The 24,814-nt window shown below is 33.7% G+C and overlaps 1 protein-coding gene across 1 annotated transcript in view; it reads left to right on the forward strand.

Annotated features, from left to right (window-relative positions):
• The window catches only part of LOC150094648 (DDB1- and CUL4-associated factor 13), a 171,016-nt gene that overhangs the window by 96,837 nt on the left and 49,365 nt on the right, over window positions 1–24,814 (forward strand). Inside the window, exon 8 of the mRNA XM_090411696.1 lies at window positions 11,205–11,272. Coding sequence (XP_090267822.1) covers window positions 11,205–11,272 — 68 coding nt within the window. The remainder of the gene's footprint in view (window positions 1–11,204; window positions 11,273–24,814) is intronic.

Genomic DNA, 24,814 nt, shown 5'->3' on the forward strand with positions numbered 1-24,814 from the left:
AACTGAAAAGAGAAAGATGTCCACCAAGGGCAGAATGCAGAACTATAAGATGTTATCTTGGTAAGATGTCTGTGCCAGAGGTCTTACCAGTTTAAAATCTTGAAAACAGCAAGAGTTTCTCCTAACCTTCCTGTAGCTCGTGTTTAAACATGGGTAATTAGTTGGTAGTCAATTTCTATGAAGTAAAAGTGGCAGAATCCATATTGATGATATTTTTTAAAAAGTTCATTACTTTTTAAAGGATTGAAGTAGGGTAATGGTAAAGGATAATGGTTTAATGGCTTACTTTTTTGAATGGACTGAATCTAGAGTTACTTTCATGCTGTTAGGTAGGTAGCATACGACTGTGACATATGGAGATACAGACAATTATAAGATAGGTATTTATTTTGTGCACATTTATGGGGGATGCCATCTGGTAGGAACAAGAAGCCAGATTTTTCAGATTATTGTGGTTGATATAAGACTAGTGTTCCTGTAGTCATTTTATAATCAACATTTTGTTTGTCCAAAGTATGAGCAGAAGCAATCACACTGAACCTGGTGAACACAGAGAGGGGCTTGTTTCTTTGTCATGGATGGTAATCAGGAAGATATTGTTTGTAGGGAAGAGTGTAGGGACTAAATTGTATTTCAGGATCTTTGCTGCCTTCAATAGCTAGGATACAAGAATTATTTTTATGAGTATTGTTGCAGTTGTTGGTAATTATTTACTTTATTTTTGAATTTAAGTTGTGTGGAACATGCTGGCAGTCACTGCATTTATCCTAGTTGGAACAAATAATATAAAATTAGCATTTTTCACAAAGCTGTTTTTGCATTTATATTAGTTAAAAAGTTAAAAGCTAAATTAAAAATGTTAAATTTATTAATATAATGCCAGATATTTACAACATGGAATCTACTGTTGGAGCATTAACATCTAATTGGATTCTCTGTAGACTATAGGCAGTACATAACTCTCTTTATTAATTTATGAGATCAGTTTGTTTATACAGCAGATGAACACTATTTAAATGAAATAATGCAATTGTAAACATATGTGGTTGTTTATTCTCTTTTCACTTTGATAATTATTTTATCACCCTGTGATTAGTATTAATTTCTATACTAAAATCAAAGCACACAATTGTGATTCTAGATGCATATATATTACTAATAATAAGTCTCTCATATTCTTAAAAACACAGTCTTACATCCTCAGTAATTAAGAATTTGACTTCTGAATACTAACAAGAAAATAGTTTAATAATTCCAAGAAGATTAATTAAAAGAAAATTATACAATTACAAGGATTGACTTGAAAAAATATATCATATATAAATAATGAATAAAACTTTATCTGGGTCTAAATTATGCTAGAGCTTCAAACGAAAGATAACTTTAAGCTACTCTAATTTGATTATCTAACAATATTTGCCCATCTAGTTCATTTGACTGCATCATTGCTTCTAATAAAAGTTTAAGGAAACAATTCTGTTTTGGTTTAGAAGTAAAACATCTTCTTTATTCTGCAAAGAAAAAAAAGAAAAGTGCAAAGTGAAAATGACGCATCAGTCATTTTCTCTTTCCTTTATGAACTGTTGGAAGGCTATCAATAAAAATTGGAAGTTCTTGTATACCTGATCTATTCTTCTGTTATAAAATTCATAAAAACAACTGCAGATTTTTCTGTAATGAGAAAAGGGATGGTTTGACCTTGGATTTATAAGTCCTTAAATTCTAACACTCCTGCATTCTTTTTAGAGTCATGGATAACATTGTCAACTTTATTTTAATGTTATACAGTGATCAACATTCATTTTGATAAATTATGGAGATTACTAACATGATGAGAATAATTACTTTAATATCCTGACGTTTTGCCTGATTACGAAGGTCATCATCTGGAGTTTGACACACACACACACACATGTATAGAAACAAGCTAAATTACAATATGCCAAAGTGACAATTTGATAAAACGTTTTTCTACTGGCTGGACTTCTAGTGAAAAAACCTACATCAAAGCGATATCTTTTATATATATATAGGCAGTCCTCGGTTTACGACTGTTCAATTTACACCGATTCAAAATAATGCCGGATGCCTGCACGTGCTTTCTTACTGTAGTGTGGTCTGACTGAGAAACGATACTAGCAGGCACTCTAGTGTTTGAGTGTTTACCGAGCTACTACGATGTATATGTATCAAACCTAGTTTTACTGTTGAATCTACCTAATTGTTCTATTTATTTTTTTTTACATACATACGTATTTAAATTGATAAAGTACGTAATTATATACCATGGCTGATAAAAGAAGTGCAGAAAAGTTAGCAGAACTTGGTGTTAAGAAGGCATGGAAATCAATCACACTTAAAAAGAAGATGGAAGTGATTCGAAGAATGGAAGATGGGCAGACACGTGCTAATGTCTGTAGAAGTATGAACTTACCTCCATCAATTGTTACTACAATTATGAAAAATGCAGATAGAATAAAACAATCTGCGCAGCAATCTACGGCAGTACTAAATGCAAAACATGTAAGTTATAGCAGGGTAAACTTCATGAAAAAATTGAAAAATTATTATCATTATGGGTGGATGACTTGAATCAGAAAAACATTCCTCTGAAGCAGGCTGTTATAACTGAGAAAGCAAAAACAATTTTTGAGGATCTTAAAAAGACAGATGGAGGCGAAAAAACATATTTAGGAAGCAAAGGTTGGTTCATGAGATTTAAGTCTCGAAGTAAGTGCCATAATGCCAATTATGTGATGAGGCAGCAAGTGCAGATGTTGCGGCAGCAGCTGCTTTTCCAAAAGAATTTCAAGACTGTGTAGAACAAGGAAGTTATCCTCCTGATCTCATTTGTAATGCTGATGAGACTGGACTCTACTGGACAAAATTGCCATCATGCACTTTGGTTCTGTGAAGAATGTTCCTCTCTAGGTTTTAAAGCTGCAAAAGATACTTATGCTTTTGTTGGGTGCAAATGTCTCCAGAACTTTGAAGCTTAAACCAATGTTGGTGTACCATTCACAGACCCCACGTACCTTGAAGAGTCTAAAAGCCATGCTGCCAGTCTATTGGAAATGGAACAAGAAAACTTGGGTTACACAAGACGTTTTTATAGATTGGTACACAAATTATTTTTGTCCTACTGTGCTTTGCTTCTGTAAAGAAAATGATCTGGGGGCATTATCTTGGATAATGCCCCCAGACATCCTCAAAACCTTGCTGAAGTAAGAACACCATTGGATGACAAGGTTGTTTACATTCCCCCAAACACAACATCACTTTTGCAACCGATGGATCAGGGATTGTATCAATCTTCAAAGCCTATTACCTCCGTATAACATTTATGGAAATGGTAAGAGTCTTGGACACTCAGGGAAAACTATTAAAGACTACTGGCGGTCATTTGATATTTTGAAGGGCATTAACAACATCAAGGCAGCTTGGAACAAAGTGTTTAAAAGGAGCATGGCGAAAACTTCTTCCAGCATTTATGAACAACTTAGAGGAATTAGAGCAAGAGGAGTATGTTATTGAAGACATTACCATGCTTGCGCGAGAGGTGGGATTGGATGATATTACAGCTGAAGATGTGACAGAAGTCTTAGAGAGCCATGATAAACTGCTTTCCAATGAAGACTTAAAAGAATTAGCCGAACAATTAAGTCAACATCCAAAGGAGGAGAAAGAAAACAAAGAAGGTCCTCTGAGAGATATAAAAACTGCCGATTTACAGTGTATCCTTGCAAGCATAGAGACATTGACTGATGAACTCTGCAAAATGGACCACGATTGGGAACAGAGTGCAAACGTAAAAAAGGAGTGTAATCGCATCTATTCGACCATATACTGAACTACTTAAAGAAAGAAAAAGAAAATTTAGGCAGTTAACACTGAATACTTTTTTAAAAAAAAAAGCAGGTGATCCGAAAACAGGATCTTCAGCATAGAAATATGTAATATCTTTTCGAAGTTTCATATTTTTTGTATATAATTTTGTTTTGTTTTCGTTATTAATAATTTTATTTTAACAAATATATATATATATATATATATATATATATATATATGCATTATCAAAGCTTTAAATATAATAATGTTACACATACTTCATGTGCATATTTTTTTGACTGCACGGAACATAACTTTTTACCTCCCATTAGAAATTGGGTTTGTTTTACGCCAATTTGGTTTACGCCCTTTTTTTATGAACTGAAGTGAGGCATAAGCCGAGGGCTTATGCATATTATGTATATATATATATTCAATAATTTAATTAAAAATAAGTGGAAGTTCTTTAGTTTTGCAGGAGGTTTGAAATGTGACATTGGCTACAGTTTGTTGCAATCTAGTTTATTTTTTATTATTAGGTGCAGCCTTGTCAAGAATAGTATTTTCGCTCGAAGCTATTTTTTACAAAAGTACTGCTGATAATTTTTTAATTCATGCTTAAGCACTTGTTCATTGGAACAAATCTTTAAAGCCCTGTTTTTAGTGTGTTAATGACACCTATAAGAAACAGTGAAGAAAAGATTGCCAGAAGGAAGACATGTATTTAGAAATGGAAGTGTATTCTGACTTTCAGTTTCATTTGTGAATTGTGTGTGTTTGTGTGGTGTGGCGTGTTCAATTAGCTGAGGAAGGTGTCTAAAGTCTGGTGACTGTGGGATCAGATAATGAAAACATCGTCAATGTACCTAAGCCAAACTTTGGGTTTTAAAGCAAGGGAATCTAGAACATATTTCTCAAATGCTTCCATATAAAAGTTATCAATTGAGCAGGGGGGGAGGATAACAATAGGCTCATAGATGACAGTGCCTTCTTTTAGTATTTTACAAAAGTATTTTACTTAAAAAAAAAAACACTTATCTTAAATTATTGATTAGGCCACAATCGTTGTATATTAAAAGATGGTATGAATTTGTTCTTTGGCCATGTTATAAAAAATAGGATACAACTTTGTAGGTTTTTTTTTGTCACTAGGAGTCAACCAGTGGAATAATGGTTGATCAAATCAGTGTCACTTTGGCATATTGTTTGAATTGTTTAGTTTATTTGTGTTTACTCCAGAATTTAGTTTCCGGTATTCTCTAAACATCAATGTAAATCACATAGTTTCACTTTCTTTCTTCCATTATCTCTTTCAGATTCCCGACTTTTAATTTTCTTTTTATATGAAAAGACTACTAGGAGAAATGAGCAACCATTAAAACTCAACTTTGCCATCTATATTTTCCTGAAAAGCTGTATAGTTATTACTGGTATAACATAACATTTGATAACTTATAAACATTTCTCTTTATTTATAAAACTTTTAATGGAATTATTCATTATCAAGTTCCAAATGTCCTCCATCTCTGCAATAGCTGTTTTCCTAATTATCATTGTAGCATAACACTGACAACTTTTAACTCTTTTTCTTCCTGTTTGAAAGATTTCAAATGGAACTTTTTTTTTTTTTATTATCAGTTCCAAAATTCCACATATTTCTTCTCTCATCTGTTTTCCTATTACCATGTTGTTCTCCATTTTTCATGCCCCTGCACACCTATTTCGTCAGGAAGCAAGAGCGAAGAGCTGCCATTAAGTGTTTTTATATAGTTATTTTCTTAAAATTACAAATTTACACATTTTGACCAAAATGAGTTTTTCATGTTATGAATACATGAAAAACATTACATTACTATTTTTATTTCATATATATAAACCTCTAATTAAATTATTGTCCCACTACACTCCCATTAAGTGTTTTTATATAGTTATTTTCTTAAAATTAAAAATTTACACATTTTGACCAAAACAAGTTTTTCATGTTATGAATACATGAAAAACATTAAATTACTATTTTTATTTCATATATATAAACCTCTAATTAAATTATTGTCCCACTACACTCATTTCATTCAGTATTAATGTTACACATAAATGTGTTATAAGAATGCGCAAATCTATTATTAATTAAATAAATTGCAATTTTCTCAGTATAATTGCACTAACAAAAGAAACAAAATTTTAAAAAGAATCGCTTACACACTCTTAATTAAATAAAATACTCTAGGACACATATGGTCTACAGTCTTGTGAACTATGGAAAAGTCCCATAGAATCGATACTGTTTTAAGGTCATTGTTACAAAGAATATAAGCTCAAAACTTTCATGATTACAAACTGAATTTCTTAGAGTAATCACTGTTCAATGAAAATGGCAAGAAATCCTACACTGAAGACAGAACATTGTTTTTTATATAGCAGAAACCATATGAACAAAGGAAATTGCAAGAAAGAGAAGAAAGAAAGTCACATGACAGGAAATTGGACATTGAGGCCAGAACACACAGCATTGGCAGGAATCAAACATAAAGAACACAAAACATGCATGAAAAAGTACAAATGATAATAAGATATATAAGAAAGAACTAGAAGAGTATTACACTTTCAAAATGAGATTGCAGGATTAATGTTTAAATTTCAAAATTTTATGTTAGCCTAAATTAGTGTTGCCCAAAATTTTCATACTAGACTACATACATGCAGACTACGATATTAAAATCAAAAATTCTAAACAATTGTTTTTATCTTATGAATAAAAAATTTTCAAATACGAATGAGCTCTTTACAACACAAATTTCATAATTATTAATTTAACTTTGAATTAAAGAAATACTGTATGTTGTGCCATGTTTCCTTATTTTATAGTTATAAAATAACTATCAATTTATGCTAGATGTCCAATCATTTGATCTTTGTGCAATTAGGAAGCTGGCTTGTTCACACCACCTATGCCAATCACTTCCGCTCCCTGTGAGTAAGCTGACCAATACATTCTAATGTTTCATCACTTATGCCCACTTCCTCTTTGTAATTGGATGTGACCAGTTATGAAATTCACTGATTGCTAGAGTTTTCAGGTTGTGTTTGATTTTAATAATATAGGCTACACTCGGGTAAGTGGCATTAATTTAAACCAGGGTAGCATTTTGAAATTTAAATATTCATTTTGGATTTTCATTTTTATCATTTTGCACTTTTTATTCTCATATCATCATCACATTCCTGATATATATCCTTGGGGGTGGGGGGGATTTGTACAAGATATTATTTTATTATTATTATATTTTTAAAGAAAGATCTTCAGGGACTCATCGAAGGAGGCAACATACTACCCACACCAGCTGTCATACCTGCTCTTGAATTCATTCACATTACTTGCACACAGAACATCCAGTGGTGATCATTCCAGTCATACCAGATATTATGATAGTAGTACATGACCACTTCCCTCCAGCTTAATTTATCTGTCACAGCTCTAATATTGCTAGATCTTTTTCAGTCTTCTAGGATACTTCTTACTTCTATCCACCTCGATCTCGATCTTCCTCTGGATCTTTTACTTGTCATTTTGGTATTAAAAAAAAAAAAAAAACTTTTTCCTTACTGTTTCTCTCCCATTTTGTTTAAGTGGCAATACCACCTTGGCTTAGCTATGCTCACACATTCCTGAATGCTAAGAGTGTCAAGTTCCTGTCTGATATACACTTAATATGGTTCTATCACTGATGCTACTTGTTCACTTCACTAATTTTTCTCAGAACTTTCATATCTATTGGTCTCCAGTCTTTGATCATGTGTTTTATTTCTAACCTGCCTCTCAGAGCAATAAGGTCAAAATATGGATGGAACACTATTTTGTAATACAGTTTAGTGTTTTAACTAATTTCTGTCTTGCTCCGTATAAATTTATTCACTTGACTCCCTATCATACCAGCTTTGCTAATTCGGTTATCTGTTGCCATAATCAGTTTGCCACCCTCACTAAGAATTGTGCCTAATTAGCTGAAAAATTTTATTTGTTCTCCATTCAGGATGCAGTTCATGCTTTCAATGTTCTTGCCTATTTTCAACATCTTTGTCTTTTTATTGCTGATTTTCATACCAAATTTATTACAGCAGTTATTTAATGTTTAGTTAGGTAATCCTGCAGACCTATATTGGATTTATTTAACAGTATAATATCTACATAAAGTAAAAAGCTGAGTTGAATATCTCCAATTTTGATATCAGTCCTACTTTGCTTCATAATGTATCTATATAAATGATTAATAACAGTGGAGATGATGAGCTCTTTTTTTTTTTTTGAGCTCTTTATACCCTTGCCTCATATCTGATTTAACATCAAACCAGCTTCTATTTCAATTTAACTGCTGCTGCGTCACAACTCAAATATTTACTATGTATTGCTAGTTATAATGTTCCATTTACACTATACAATTGTAGCATTTTGAACACCTTTTCTCTTAGCACCTTATCATGTGTCTTTTCCATATACAAAATTGACACAGATCCTTGTATTCTCATAGTTTCTTAACTATTTGTGTTAAACTGAAAATCTGATCCTGACAACCTCTGTTGCCTGAACCTAGCTTGTCCTTCAAGTTTTCTTAATATAGTTTCTTAATATACTCTTAGGTTTCTTCCCAGATAATATGGCATTCTTTATGTTTGAAAAAAATGTTAGGAATTTTTTAAGTTATTTTATGTGGAGAAATCTCTTTCTATTTCTGTTACATGTAACTTCACCTTTCCTTTCTGTATTTTTATACATTGGAAGATTTCCTACTCTGGCATTGATTATTAAAAGATAGTCATTCAGTTTATTTTATCTTGAATAGAAAGCATTGTTCTTGTCCTTTCTTTCTTTTTGGACATAACCAGTAATAGTTAGGAAGCCATGACTTATGTAATCCTATTTCTAGAATTCTTTTACATCAGTACTTAGAATATGTAATATTATTCTTAATCAATTTTTAAATAAAAATTTTTACTGCTGCTTTTGCTCCTTTTTCATTTTTGATTCCATTGTAGATATAGATGTAATTATCTATTTCATCAGAACATTTTTTATTTTTTCTTTATTTCTGTTATTACTGCTAATTTGATTTTTTATTAGATTTTTTCCTAGATGTTGCTGTCTGTGATGAATACTAAAATTCAAAGTAACAAGATTCCAGATATTCTTGCTTATTTTCATTCCTTTTTGTTTTTCCTTGCCTTACTCATATCTGTTAACCTGTCCCAATAATTTTCCAGAGTGACAGTTTGATTTCTTCTATTCCAAGAATTATCTTCCATCCTTATCTGTTTTATACTGATAAACTTTTAAATAAATGCACTTAATGCTTCTTTTGAGCTCTTTAATAAATTTCCCTATTGCTGTAACAGATTTTGTATAAAAACCAACAAAAGGAGGTAAACTATTAAAGCTGGCAGGAACTTCAATTGTATTTTCAGTGGAGAATCTATGGAAAAGTAAAATATTTTTTAGTAATAAGGCAAATTAGATTTGGAAATTTAGATAACAGAATACTAAATCTGGTATGTTCAGCCATTTAAATAAATTTATATGGAGGAAGAGAGAAATTAGCGAAACATTCAACTAGTAGTGTACAAGATGGAATTCAAACCATTTTTGACTCATCAATCAGAAAGTTGAGTTAGAAATAAAAGTTGATCAAAGACCAGAGACCACAGATGTAAGAAAAATAAGAAAACAAATAGCAGCAACATGCAAAAAATGAAGAGATAATCTTAGCTGGTTTTTTCCATTTAAGTTGTTAGTTTTTCCATTCTGCTTAAATAGAATAACCAACTTACATTTGCATTAAAAAAAAACAACAACAACAGGTGTTTGCCTAGAAAAAAAAAATGACTCAAAATGTATGTAGATTGATGCAGTTAGTAGTATTATCTTAGAGACTATAATGTAAAATCCCACCATCTGAAAAACCTCAAAAATAACAGATTCCTTTGGAAGAAAAATTTTTGAAAAGAAACTAATAATAACATATAAATGTAAACATAATTATGTAGTTCAGGCATAGTATCCTATACACCTCTTGAGGATACATATCAGGAATTGATGATGAATTCTTATTTCTTTTATATACTCCATTAACCCTTTAACTGCTACGGTCAAGTTAACTCGAGCGTGGAAAAAAATGGCGACCTTGCTACAATCGAGTTATCTCAATTTGAACTTTCAGTGTGTAATACTCATTTAATTTAGTTTGTGAAAGCATTTGAATTGAGTGGGCTTATAGTGCCATCTCTTTAGGATTAGAAGGAACTAATTTTCAAGCTTTAGTCTGCTTTGTGGCACTATCTTCATAAAAAAAAAATTGTGAGACCCTGCACAATGTTATCAGAGCTGTCCTTGAAGATAGGAGCCAGGCGATCACGTGATGCGGTGATTCCAGGGTTAGTGAAAATGGCTTCGACAAGCAGTTTTCAATGTCAATTTTCAATTGACTCTCATCAGAGAAATTTTTCAAAAGTTACACATGCCAAGACAGACCATCGCAAGGTGACCAACTCCTCACATTGAGGGAAAGACTTTTCCTAATACCTGTGCCACCCACACCCAAGAAAGCAAATCCCCCTAGGGATTGTCATGTGTGTTCAAAGACCACATTGGGGTAAAGAAAAAGAGAGCCTGTGTGCCAAATGTGGCATAGCCTTATGTGTACACCCCCTGCTTTCGAAATTACCGCACACTACTAAAATATTGAAGTATTTTTGGGAAGATGTTTCTCACTTGATGTTGTGTGTGACATTATTTGACATGGAATAAACAAATAAATTTCAAGATAAATTTTGGACATCCCTAACTTGAAAATAAAATTCCTATATAACAGTTTTGTTCAGTGACATCAATTTATACAAGAAAACAGTGCAAAAATGTGTAATACATTATAGTAACTATTCATATTATTATAAAATATTTTATAATTGTGAAAATAACTCAGCAAGGAGAGTCATACAGATTATTTAGTTTCTCAGCAGTTAAAAGGTTAACTGTGACCATAAGTAAATGTGAGAGCCAACTTTATTATAATGAATTCATTTGCCGTAGTGAATTTCCTCCATAATAGTGTGGAGAGTGTGCTCACTCTATAATGATATTTAGTGTAGTGAAAATTAAACTGTATATTTAATCTAATAGACAGATTTATTAGATGATGTGTATTTAATGAATTCTTATAAAATCTTATTAAATATATTAGCAGATGAACTAAAAAGCTTGGTTGATATGAATGCATAATGCATGCTATTATTCATATTATTAAAATACCATGTTATTACAGAAACAATATTTAAAATTAATACCTTTTATTTACCTAATGTGTAATCTGTTTATTTATCCTTTATAGTCTTTATACGTTTGATTTAAGAAAACTAAATGTTCCTCTTCAAGTACATATGGATCACATATCTGCAGGTGAGAGAAATGTTTACTGCTACAGTTTTTAATATTCTATCTTAATTATATCTTATTACTCTTTTATCATTCTGCCTTAGTGTCTCCATAGTATCGTCGGGAGAATGGCAGAGTATTTTGCCATCATATGGCAACGGCTTCATATTGCCATCTTAGCGATGTCAATTTTGAAAGGTTATACTATAAATTAAAGATTCTAAGAAAATAAATTCTTGGTTTAATCCTTTATCCAAAGTGTAAGCAAACAAAGTTAGTGAATAAATCTATATACAAGTAGTCTCAACTGGACTACTTGTATATAGATGCCTTAATATCCCATAATGCAAAGTTGAGGCGTGTATAATGCTAAGCATTATGGAAGGGCCACTAGCCCAGACCAGTTTCAACCTTTATTGAGGTCTTATCAATAGGAGCCAGACCCAGAAGAGATATCAAGATCGAACTAATGCAAATATCATATATTTCTCATATACAACTATTACCATGTGAAGTTAGCTAACTCATCTTCATATGGAAGTAGCCCTGATTTTTGTATCCTGCACACTGGCAAATTGTCCAGTAAACACACACATTTAACAGACCAGAATTGGGCAGTAGATAGCATAGTGTGTAGATGGAGGACGGTGGACTGTATGGTTTAGTTGCCAATTTGCGGTTAGTCTTTAGATTCTTTGTAAGTTTCACTTAACAACAGTAATAATTACTGTTATGAAAATTATATCCTTCTGAAATGATCTTTGTTTACAAATTTTAATTAAACCATTTTAAATCAGATTTGTTTCTGCATTTACACATTAAGCTAATGTTTTTTTAACCTTTTAAACTCATATTCTCATTTTGATAAACATAAAAATCTTATTCTTCCAGTGAATAGCACAGAACTGCACATCAAAATTTGTTAAGAGTTCATATTTGAATGACTCACGTATATAAGTTTGCTGTACTGATTTCAAAAATGATATCTATTTTTTGTCATATCTGCATTTTTTCCAAACTGGGAAAATATGTACCAGGTATTTATTTTTCCAAATTTATTTATTTTAACAAAAAAAAAAAAAATTGATATTATGAATTGAACAGAAGAAAATGAAATAATGCATGTATAAAATTACAAGGCAGGCATAAATTAAAAGTAAATGCTATGTAACTTGGGAGAGACCTCTATAACATCTAAGGAATGCTGAGAGCTGACCTTACCAGTGCTCTGACTCAGTCCCAACCTTCTTGTGGTGACTGTTATTAGGCATTTACTTTGATCAGGGCTTCCTCTAAGCTGTGTGGATACACGTCACTCAAAAAGGGGATGCACATGTATAGCATTTGCTTTCAAAATTTTTAATTTACAATCAGTAATTTGCTGAATTTACTATAAAAACAAATTATATGATAAATCATATGTATCACTTATTTTATTTAATAATTTATCTATTGTCTCCACTCTAATTAGTTACTCTCAGTCTTCATTGTGTGGGTGAACTAACACTAATGTGAAAAAGTTGTAAAGGCATAGTTGTTTAGAGTGTCTACTGTCTAGATAGTAGAATCACCTGAACTCATGCAAATGGTGATGGATTTTTGAAGCTATGCAGATTTAAGCAAATCGATTTAGTGTTTGTTATTTTACAAACACTACGACAATGTAACAGCAAAGAACAACATGTGAGAAATATTTAGATATGATGTGTTGATGGAGTTGTGTGCGTGTATTGCCAAGATGCTAAAGTGTTCTGAAATTTTTTAAAAGGCAAAGTGTGGGATGATGTGTGGAAGCTTGATTTTTAGAGGTGTCAATTGTTGAGTAAGTCACATTTGGACAGTGTAGCAACATTAAGAAACAAACCCTGTTGTTTTGAGGTGGCTTTATCAGTATGGTTCGATAAGTTCAATAGTCTCAAATGGTTTAGCTCAGAACAAATCATGATACTTAGTTGGCAATCAGAATGAATAATTCTATGCTTTCTATTCAAAGTATACTGGTGTCCAAAAGCTAAGGATGAACCACATTTTTACTTGCATGTGAAAACATTTTCATGACTACAGCCAAATATGGACAAATCTATTGTTAGCATACTAATAAATTATATTATACAAAAAACGTGTTATAAATTTTGTACAAATTAAATTGAAATGTGTTTTGGCAAAAGTTACAAATTTCCTAATGACATAGCTAAGGAATTAATGTACAGTGCTATACAGAAAACTATGCATGGAATATGTCCACCCCCCAAACTGCAATGCAGCTCTCACAGAGTCATACCATGCTTAGCACCAAGTGATCCAGGGCTTCAGACAAACTGGTTCACTCCTTCTTCAGAGCAAGGATAAAGCCTTGTTTGTTTTCTGCAAAGGAATTTCAAGCAGCAGTGCATCTCCCTATTGCATTCCAGATGTGATCTGGGGAGTGCTTGCTGTCTACTTGATTCAATTAATATCCTCAGTCTCCAGAAGTATCTCCACTGCTTGTGTATGATGTAGTGTGACATTATCATCCAGAAAAATGTCCGCGCGGTTAGCTTAGTGGCTTTGCGCTTCGCAACCATATGCCTGGGGAAGGAGTGTCCTGGGTTCGATTCCCGTCGCCGATGTGAGGAGCTTAAGGATCTTCCTCAGCCATAGCCAAGTTAGCCGGTATTGGGCGTGGACAACAGGGTTTTCCCCCCCAGTTTATCATCCTGCAAGCAGGCAAACTGGCTCCGTGAACACACACAGATCTACAGCCATAAATACTTACCCCCCCCCCCCCCATGAGAGGGCTCAACTCGTCCCAATAGGGGTGGGGGAGAAAAGGGAGGAAACTCCATATGAATAAATAAATCCAGAAAAATTAATTCTTTGCTTATGGCACCTCAGAACAGTTGAACATGATGTTGGAGAACTTCGTTGCGATATAGTTCATCAGTCATGGTCCCTTTTTCCAGCTTGTTAGCTTGGTGCTTCCATTAAGCATAATGCCTCCCACACACTATGACTCCAGCCACCATATCTATCACTTTCACACCTGGTCAAGTGTCATATAGAATCAGAGGAAAGACTAAATTGACCCTTATCTGTAAAACGTACATTAGCTCATTGGTGTCTTATCCAATTTTTATGGATATAAACCACTGAAACATGCTCTATGACGAGATGTAGATAAAGGGAAGCACACTACAGGACTTGGGACATTTGCCACAATTTGTCAGTATATCCATTTACATATGCTTGAATGGAGCTAACTTTCAAGCTGACCTGCCATGGTGTGTCAATTGCATTTTGTTGTTATAACCAAAAATCTGACTTCATGCTCTGTGGTAGAGTTGGAGCGACCTCTTAGCAAACATCTGGAACACATTCCATTGGTTTGAAATGCTGCCCAGAGCCTGGATACAATGCCTGATTCCAATGTGAGATTCCAAATTCTTTGGCAATATCAGTAATTCTGCAGCCTTCTTCAGGCATTCCAATAATTCTTTGCAGCATGAAATAGTCTAAATGATGTCTTCGAGACATTACAAGGCATCCAAGTTTGCAACTTTATTCCTTCACAAAAAGAGCTTCCTTCAAACACAATTTGCTTAGTGTAGCTTTTTGTCTTTTATCCTGTTGAGTGCTACCATGTGATCCATTTGTGCACAATTCAAAAATTTGAATGTGTACTTGCTTTCTATTCAAAATCATCAGTTATACAAATTCCATAAGCTGATTCATCTGAATTTACCATTGTAATCTTCAAAAATAATGTTCATCTTTGGTTTTGGAAACCAGTGTATTAATGGTTACATGGCTAAGTATATGAACATCCCCAATAGCTGGAGAAACAAGAATTATTCGTTAGCATTCCTGAATGCCATACATGCTGTCACCCATTCCTTTCTTTTAGTGAGATCCAGGATCCTAAATCAAAAATAACAATTGTAATGCTAAAAATAGGACATCATTGTTACTGAAAGAAAACTATCTAAAGAAAGAATGTTTATTCATGTTATCATAAATAGAATTTAGCTTGATGTAGTTTATAAATAATTTTTTTTTTTTTTTTCACTAGAGGTCATGCCAGTAGAATAATTTGTGATCAATTCATTGTTTCTCTAGCTTACTGTATGTAATGTAACTTAACTTTTCCTGTATATTTGTATATGCTCCAGATGATGATCTTGATATTATTATTATTTGACACCTCCAGGGAGTCCAAAGACTCATCAAGGTAGGGCACCTACTCTACAACTCTACGTCTCCACCACTCAACCTCATCCACCCATCATCCACCAACTGCATCATCTACACCAACGCCATCCACTGTCCACCACTGGTATTTTCACAGACAATCACAAACATCCATACGAAGATCGAAATGTCGGAATATTAAAAGTTATAACACGGTTGTAAAGTCCATAATTTCTAAAATGAATGCTGATCACCATGTAACACTAAAAGAAAGGGGGGGAAAATGAATGCTGTCACCCAATTTGATGCCATAAATGAAATTGCAGTAGCTTCATTCCACACTTTTAGCAGTTGATGAGAGTGCCAGTATGTCAGTGACCAAACATTTCATACTGTATTTGAAATTTAGATCAGTACATTTGTTACAATATAAAATATGTTTTGGAGTTATTGCTTAAACTACAGTAATGTGATGATGATGAGATAGTATTTGCCATCAAAGATTTTTACAAAAAAAATCTTTCTAAAATGGTTATATTTACATCTGATGGAGCCACTGTCATACTAGGCAGGTTGAATAGAGTTGCTAGCTAATTAAAATGTAAAATTCCACACTTAGATCAACAGCACTGTGTTGTACAACTTGAAGACTTGAATATCACCAAAGCATGGAAAGATATCAGGCTAATGAGGTATATTGAAATATTATTTATAGTCTTGTCATTCTTCAACATACTAGTGTAGATTTGAAAGAAAGAGAATGATCTCTTTCAAGAAGCTGAAATCTCTGGAATATCAAGTAATGTTTGAAATTTCGAATGACATTTTTCAGAGCTGACATGGTTAACTCCATTGCTTCAGAAATGCAGTCTGATGATTGTTGAAGCACTTCATTTCTTAAGAGTAAAAATTAAGAAGCTCAGAGGACAGTATCTCTGTGACGTTGTCTCATGGATTGAAAATATAAAAGCACTTCTAGCGAAGAGTTCTCATGAAAACAGTTTAGCAGATACCATGCATTATTTGCTTTTATAAATGCTGTTTGCATTCATATGGAAGAGTTATTCCCAGAAAAGAAGGTGAAGGAATAGGTTGTATTCAACTGCACAGAAATCTTTCAGGGTTGCCTTGAATTCTGTTTCAGAATTAAACAGGTTATTTCTCTTTGCTCATGGCATACAAACTTTATTGGTGAACGTCATGCTGTTTTTAGCCCATACAGTGCTTTCATATTTGCATCACAGGAGATTAAATGCAACTTGATTTCAAACTATAGACATGGCGGTGTTTGCACGTGAGAATATTTTAAAGAGTTAATAATACTTATGGAAATTGGAGGAACATTTCTAGCCTCAAGCAGGTTATGAGCAAGGTTTTAATTTAATAAACTCACTGTAAACAACTCAGGAATCGCATGGAAACTGAGCGTTTGGACATGTTAGTGGCACCTTGAGGATGGAGTCAAGGATTCGTGATGGGGTCATCATGGATATGTGACAAAAACTACAAAGAAGAAACTGTAGTCGTAGCCTCCAGATATGTTGATCTTATTTCTTATAGTAAGAAAGAGGCCTGCAGAAATGGCATTTTCATCCATAGTGCTAGGACACCCGAAGAAAGACCATTCTAAGTTTCATTCTAGTTGCTAACTAGAAGAGCCTGTTCTAAGCCTTTCTTTGATTGGTTCCCGAGTTAGTCAATCTCTTACATAGGCAAGTGGGTGTTATCTCCCAGAAACTTATTTTTCATTCCATAAATTCAAGAAAATTAACTGCAGAACACACTTCAGACAATAATATGTTGTGCTAAGGTTAGGGACACAAGATGGTATCAGGTGTGTGCCATACTCTCTTCATCTGATGCAATTTATTATCATTGATAGCTTGGGCCAGCTATTTCTGATTGGCTATTGGTGGAGTTTGATTTCCCCCTCATGCTAAAACAGTCTTGCCTACTCCTATCCCTTTGGGGAATAAGCCTTTCTTTGATCGGTTCCCAAGTTGTTGATCTCTGACATGGTCAAGCTGGTTTTTTCTCCAGAAACTCATTGTTTCTAATTCCATAAATTTCAGAAAATCAACTGTAGCACACACTGTTTCAGACAATAATGTATCCTGCTAAGGTTAGGGACATGAGATGGCAGCAGGTGTCTGGCACACTCTCTTCATCAGATGCCATTTAATATCATTGATAGTTTGGACCATCTATCCCTGATTAGCTGTGGGTGGAGATTGATCCCCCCCCCCCCCTCAGTCTTCACAATGTTAAATAATGCTGAAACAACCTTGCCTTATTCCTTTGGGGAATAAAATATATTCGCATATTATTATTCTTTATAGTACAAACTACTTTGTCTAGTTCACTAGCATTACCATGTTAGCAGTAATAAAAAGCATAGAATTTCCCGTTCTACACGATTTGTTTATAAACTGCATGTATGCAGTATTTAAGTAGCTGAAAGTGTAAGTATTTAGGATGCTCTTATATAGAAATATTTAGCATGCAACATTCAAGATTGTTTAACAAAAATGTTGTCACCAGTTTCAAGCATATTAAATTAAGAGTTTTGTCTTGTGACTTTTGCTATTGTGAGAACAGGCTACTGCACACGTTGAGTCTGAGACTGTAAATTTATGCACAAAATGTTTTTCGTGCACATATGGACCAGCAAAAATTAAAGGGAACACTGACTTAGATAGTGAACAGATGCTGAGCAGACTTGTCTTATGGGTGATATGTTGTTTCTTATTTCTGGGGTTATTAAAGGGAAGAAAATTCCTCCATATATGTAAAGGAATGTTGAGACAGCTGATAATATTAGAGTTCTGACAAATAATAGTCTAATTTGTATGAAAATTGTTAAAGGAAAGCTAGTTATAATGTGAACTTAATTAGGGATCCAATGAGCATCTTCATGTCATGTCATATCTGATTGCCATGCATTTTCATTGGAATTGAAATTCTGAATGAAAATCCAAGTCAGATGTAGTAACTGATATTGAGTGTGATGGGTATGGTATTTTTAGGAAAGATAGAAGAGGGTGGGGGGCTGCTACTAATGATATCAGATTTGTGTCCTGTTAAGTAGAAACTCAGAAAGAAGTAGCAATGTCCCATGTGGCAGTTGGCAGTCAGCTTGAAGCTATCTAGTGTGAAGTGAAAGCTAACAGGATGAAATATATGGTGGGGGTGTTGCTACAGACCAGGTGGTTCAGCTGCTGGGTACAACGAAATGCATTGCCAAATTACTCTGATGGGTACTGATCAAGTAATCATTATGGGTGACTTAAATTATCCAAACATTGATTGGATAGAAGGGAAATCTTGTGTTAAGAATGAAGCAGAATTTGTTGAGCTATTGCGAGGCAACTTTCTCAAGGCAGCATATGAAAAGGAGAACTCGAGGTCAAAGAGTTTGAGCATTAGAATATGTCTCAATTAAGAATGTGACTGTTCTTTCAGTTGGTGAAAGAACAGTCACATTCTGTACTGTCCTGGAAGTGGCTATCTATATGAATGTCCCAATTTCCTGATTTTGATGCTGATTTTCCTAATTTTAGGTTTGATACTGAGTTACAAAGTTGGAAATTATGAAAACTCTGGAGAATATTATCTTTAGTCCAATAGTATCAGTTACTAAATTGGAAAGAAATAGCAATACATGGGAAGCTCTTAAAAGGTGCTTAAATGAGGCAATATCTGAATGTGTCTATAGAGTTTGAAGAGCAAATAGAGCAGGAGTGAAATGGATGTTCAACTTTATTAAATAAGTGATCCATAAGCATAAGAAGATGACAACATGGAAGGAATATCTTGAGAATAAGAGTGAGAGGAGTTATGAAACGTATCAAGTGCAGTCCAGAAAAGTTGTGAGTATCGTACAGAAAGCTGAATTAGAGTATGAAAAGAAATTAGATATGCAGGCTAAAGGCAATCCAAAAGAATTTTATTGCTATGCTGCAAGTAAAAAAAAAAAAAAAAAAAAGTAATGTGGAAGAAAAATTTTATTTAATGCAAATGTGATTGTTCGTATAATGAATGCTCACTTTGGTAAGATTTGCCTAAGGAATCAGTATGTAACATGGTGCAGAATTCTACTGCTACACTGGATAAAGATATAGAAGTGCATAACAATGAGGTTCAAGAGCTGTTGCATAACCTGGATATCAATTCAACAGTAGGCCCAAATGTAGCATGTGCTAAAGGAATGTTCAGCAGAAATGGCAGGGCCCTTGACATGCTTGTATAACTTGTCTTATCTCAGGAAAGATCCCACAGGAATGGAAAGAATGTATGATAGTTCCATTGTACAAGGGTGATACAAAAACTGATGTAATTAACTACTGACCTAGATCAGTAGTTAGACACACCACTCTATTGATACGTGTTATAAACAAACTATACTTTGCAAAGAATGGCATGGATTTACTAAAAGCTGATCATGTTTTAGAAATTTGTCATATTTATATTAATGTTACGGCTGAGTTAACTAAAGAGAATGGATACACAGTGATACTGTTAAGACTTCAATCAATTTTTCACATTTGATATTGGTAGATGCTGTGTGGCCACTCCTGTACCTCACTGGGTTTGAAGCCTTTTGCTATAAGAAGTGGTAGGGTTGCAGACATCCTTTCCAAACAGAATTAGTAGGACAATCACAAACATCCATGTGTGTAGCCGGATTTGAACCCACAACCTCTTGGCTGGAGAGCAGATATGCTAACCACTCGGCCATCCAGACTTTGATAAAGCATTTTGATAGGATACCACATGAAAGGATGCTGTGTAAACTGGAGAATACTGAATTGAAATATAAACTGCAGACATTGATAAGTGCTGGTTGATGGATATATATCAGAAAGTGGTGTGGGTGTGAATCTACTAGATTTGAAGTGACCAATGGTGTTTAATTTATATATTAATGATAATGGGAAGGACCTGATAGGAGATGTTCAGTTGTTTGCTGATGATGCAAAGATAGTCAAAGCAATCAGGGATGCTGCTGATATACAGCACCTATAGAATGATTAAAACCTTATAAGTGATATTTTTTATTTTTGGAGCAAGTTTTCAGAAACATTCATTTCACTTAAACTTTTATTAAATTTTTCAGTTTTTAATGAAAATGTAATTTATAGTCCATTGTATTTACTTTAATATAAATGTTTTCCCAAGAAAAACTAAAGGTCATCAATGCATTTTTTACATATTCTTCATTAAAATAGCAAATAGATAATACAGTATAGAAAATTTATCCAATTGCTCACCAGTTGTAAATACTTATGAAGACGATTTTTGGTCCCAGTTAATCACATTAAATTGGACCAGACACATAGACACTCACTGTTTATCATGGCATCCTATTGAAGGTACAAATCAGAAATTGATAATATTTATACAGAAATTTTAAAAAAAAAATCCTGTTCTCTTTTCTTTGTCACTGCTTTTTTGATCTACAAGATCAAAAAAGCAGTGACAAAGAAAAGAGAAGACATGATGACAAAGAAATGACATGATGAATTTAATGACAAAGAAAAGACATGATGAATAATCTTCTGTCATCCTTTCTTCCTCTGTTACATCCTGGTGAAATTGCTCATCCAACTATTTGCTCTCTGCATCCCCATTCTTTGGGAACTATTCTAAAATCGAGCAATAAATTATCATTTATGAGTTACTGGAAGATGGGGAAATGAAGCAAAAGAATAAAGGTTGTAAGTCTGCTGCCATACAATGATTGAAGCAAGTTAAGGAAGAGGAGGAGGACAGTGATTACAAATAAATCAATGCACAGGTTGATCACTGAATTTGATAGGCAAAGGGACTTATAATGTTAACAGCCTGCACTTAAATGGATTCAGAGTTAGGTGCTCGAAAAAGAGTAGAGAAAGTTTGGTTTGCTGCATAAAACCACAACTGGTTTTAAAGCACTGTAATGCTAAGAATTTATTTGAACCACTGTATCATCTGTATGTCTGTTCAAAGGGCTTAGATTATGTATTTGTGACTGTCCACATGGGCTATTAACTCAAATGTGATGCAATGTTTGTGTGCTGAAATATGTCCTCTTCTTGAAGCATTGGTATATTGTGTTTAATTTTGCGAATCATGCAAAGCCAGGAAACAATTAGGAGAATCTTTAACAGGAATAAATGCAGAAATATAATCTTGGTGATATTGCTATTCCATGGATGTGTACTGCACACCAGCATACCCAGAATATATGCCCCTGGTGGCTACATTTCCTTCAAATGGGGGGAGAGTGATCATGTTGTCTTGACTTTGGGTGTTATGGAAAATAGAATTTTCAGTTAAGAAGGAGTATATGTGGAACTACAGTGCAGTTGATTATGACATTAGGTGGCATCTTGAAGTGATGCATGTGAGATTGTCCCAAGGGAGTTGAAGAAGTGCCAAATGATTCTGTTGCATAAAGGAGGTTCTTAGACCATGGTAGCAAATTATGAACCAATAAGTATCTTAGGAGTGGTAGTGAAAAGTTAGTCAAAGACAGAAATGGGTTGATAAGAATGTGATACTCTATTGGGAGTAGCAGCAGAGCTTTATAAAAGGGTAGGTCATGTCTTAGTAATTTACTAACATTTTATAATAGAATGAGAGCCAAACTAAAGGGAATGACAACACAATGATAGATAATACTGCTAGATCTTATAAAGACATTTGACAGGATACCACGTGGAACTCTTATATGAATTGGAACAAATGGGACAACTGGTGATATAGATACCAGGGTGGCTAATTGAGAATTATCAAAGTATATGGAGGAGCAAAATCCAGGAGAAAGCACATAACTAGCAGCATGTTGCATGGCAGTACAAATGATATTTTGCTGATGATGCAGAATTAGAAAAGTGTAAAGTTATTCATTTTGGGATGAAAAGATTCAAAACCATGTACCACATTGATAGACCTATATTCCAGGAAATTGATGAAGCAAGGGTTTGGGGATGTTAGTAAGTAGGTTGAAGTTTAGAGGGCATATTATCAAGATAACTCATAGGGTTACTTGATTATTGATGAACACACTAACAAGCAGGATAAGGAAGTTATCATTGCTCTTTATAAAGTCTTGAGAAGCACATCTGAAGTAATGAGCTCAGGTCTTGTTGTCTGGGTTTCTTAGGGATATGGAAATCATAAAGATGATCCAGAGGAAAGGGAACCAAGGTGGTGATGGGTCTCTGGAAAATGCTCCCTGTGACAGTTGATTAAAGGTCTGTGGGTGTCAAAGTTGGTTGATAGAGGAAAAAGGGGGACATGATAGAAATACTTAGGTTGCTGAAAGGGTTTTATAGGATTGAAGCAGAAAACTTTCACCACTTGGCTAGAAGGGGCAGAATAAGGGATACCATCTGGAAATTGATTAAGACTTTGGTTAGCAATGGTATGAAGAATAGATTTTTCACTTGAATAGTGAATTAGTTTAATTGGTTTCTGTTATGAGTGATCTGTCAGTGAATGAGCTCAAAGAGAAGAATGATTATTGTTTGGATCTCCCACAATGAGTCTTCTGATGTCAAAGCTTGTCAACATGCAATAATATTCATAATTTATTTTTAGCAGTATGACAACACCAAATGAACTAAATTATATACTCCTTATATTTCACTGGATTTCAAACTAGAATCTTCAAGCATACTACATGTTACCGTTAACATGCAATGAGTAAGTGAAGTAGTTCAAATTGTAATGGACAAAAAATATAAGGTCCTAATTTGGCACCTCTAATGTTGTAAAATAGAAGTATTACTGCTGTGTAGGTATTGATCTTATGATAAAAGTCTCCCAAATTTTTAGCAAATTAATGCAGCCAATTTGTTCAGGTTAGGAGAATGCTTCATAGCCATGGCTGACTTTAAAAAAAAATAATCTTTCTGCCTTGTAACGACTTTTGTATAGCACATTGATTTTCTTCCATCTAATCCTGTGTGAAGGGATGTCCAAAGTGTGATCTGCCAGTCTGGATTTGTCATAATAATGGTAGCAAATGTATTTTTTTATGTTCTTCAAGGCAGATATTAACAAATCTTCATGTCTGAATAAGCTCATTTATTACTGTGGAATAACAGTATTTTCATCTTTTCTTTCTTTTAAAACTTGGAATCTCCATCATTTTCAAGTAATTTTGTTATTACATTCCTGAACCTTACCACTTCCTTTTTTCCAGTTTTGGTAATTTTTCTGCAAACTGTTAACTTTGGATTATATTTCCAAAAAAATATTCTGCTTTCTTTGAGTTAACACTTGGAAGTGTTGGAAACTCATTAATTCTAGTTTCATATGGAGTGGTAAGAGAACTTTATTTGGATCTGCTAAACTTTTACAGAATTCAGAATTTACAGAAATTAATGTCACTTTCTTTTAAAATGTGATCCATATAGATGAATAACAGTGAAGATAATATGTATCTTTGTATCATACCTGATTTTATAACAGACCATCTTCCTGTTTCACCTTCAATTCTAACTACTAACTTACAACTCAAATATTGCTTATGTATAGTTCATTATAATATCCTGCTTACACCATATGCTTGTAGTGATTTTAAGAGCTTTTCTCTTGGAATCTTGTCATATGCTTTTTTCCAGATTACGAAACTTAAATACAGATCCATATGTTCCTGCGATTTTTCAGCTGTTTGTATTAAAGTAAAAAATCTGATCCTCACAGTCCCTATTTTGCTTGAAGCAAGCTGCTTCTCCTCTTCCTTCTTCAGATTTCTCTTTCACTTTTCTTAGTCCCTTCTCAAATATGCTCACATAAATTTTACAATGAACACTTAGTAGAAATAGATGTTGAAAGTTTTTCTGCTTGGCTATACTATGAATTAAAGATGCCAAGAAATGATATTCTTGGTTTAATCCTTCATCCAAGCGTAAGCAAACAAAGTTTGCACATGAATTAACTTCACAACTGAGCAATTCATATATAGAGGCTAATGACTTCACATCACTTGCCTTAGTATCCCATAATGCAGAGCACATATCCTTACAGGCATGTATAATGCTTTGCATTATGAGGAGGGGCCACTACCCAGACTGGTTTCGACCTTTATTTGGTCCCGTCAATGAGAGCCAGACCCAGAAGTGATACCAAGGTTGAAGTATTGTTGAAGTCATACAAGTGTCTAAAAGGTGTCACACCTTGTTATTAAAATACTCTGATGTAGAGATAAATGTTGAAACTTTGGATAATCAGGCTGTTCTGTGAAAAAAAGAATTAATGGTCATCAATATTATATCGAATACATGACCTCAAAAGTCTGGTCTGGCACAATATAATATTGACATAAAACACAGTATTCAGTGGGATGAAGCTCGCCTTCTCCATAGAAGCTGGTTTAAATATGAACAGATTTTTAAAGAAAGTTGCAAA

The sequence above is a fragment of the Typopeltis vanoorti genome, chromosome 21 (assembly GCF_054136105.1).
Source record: "Typopeltis vanoorti isolate ZY-2024b chromosome 21, IOZ_Tvanoo_1.0, whole genome shotgun sequence".
Classification (NCBI taxonomy): Eukaryota; Metazoa; Arthropoda; class Arachnida; order Uropygi; family Thelyphonidae; genus Typopeltis; species Typopeltis vanoorti.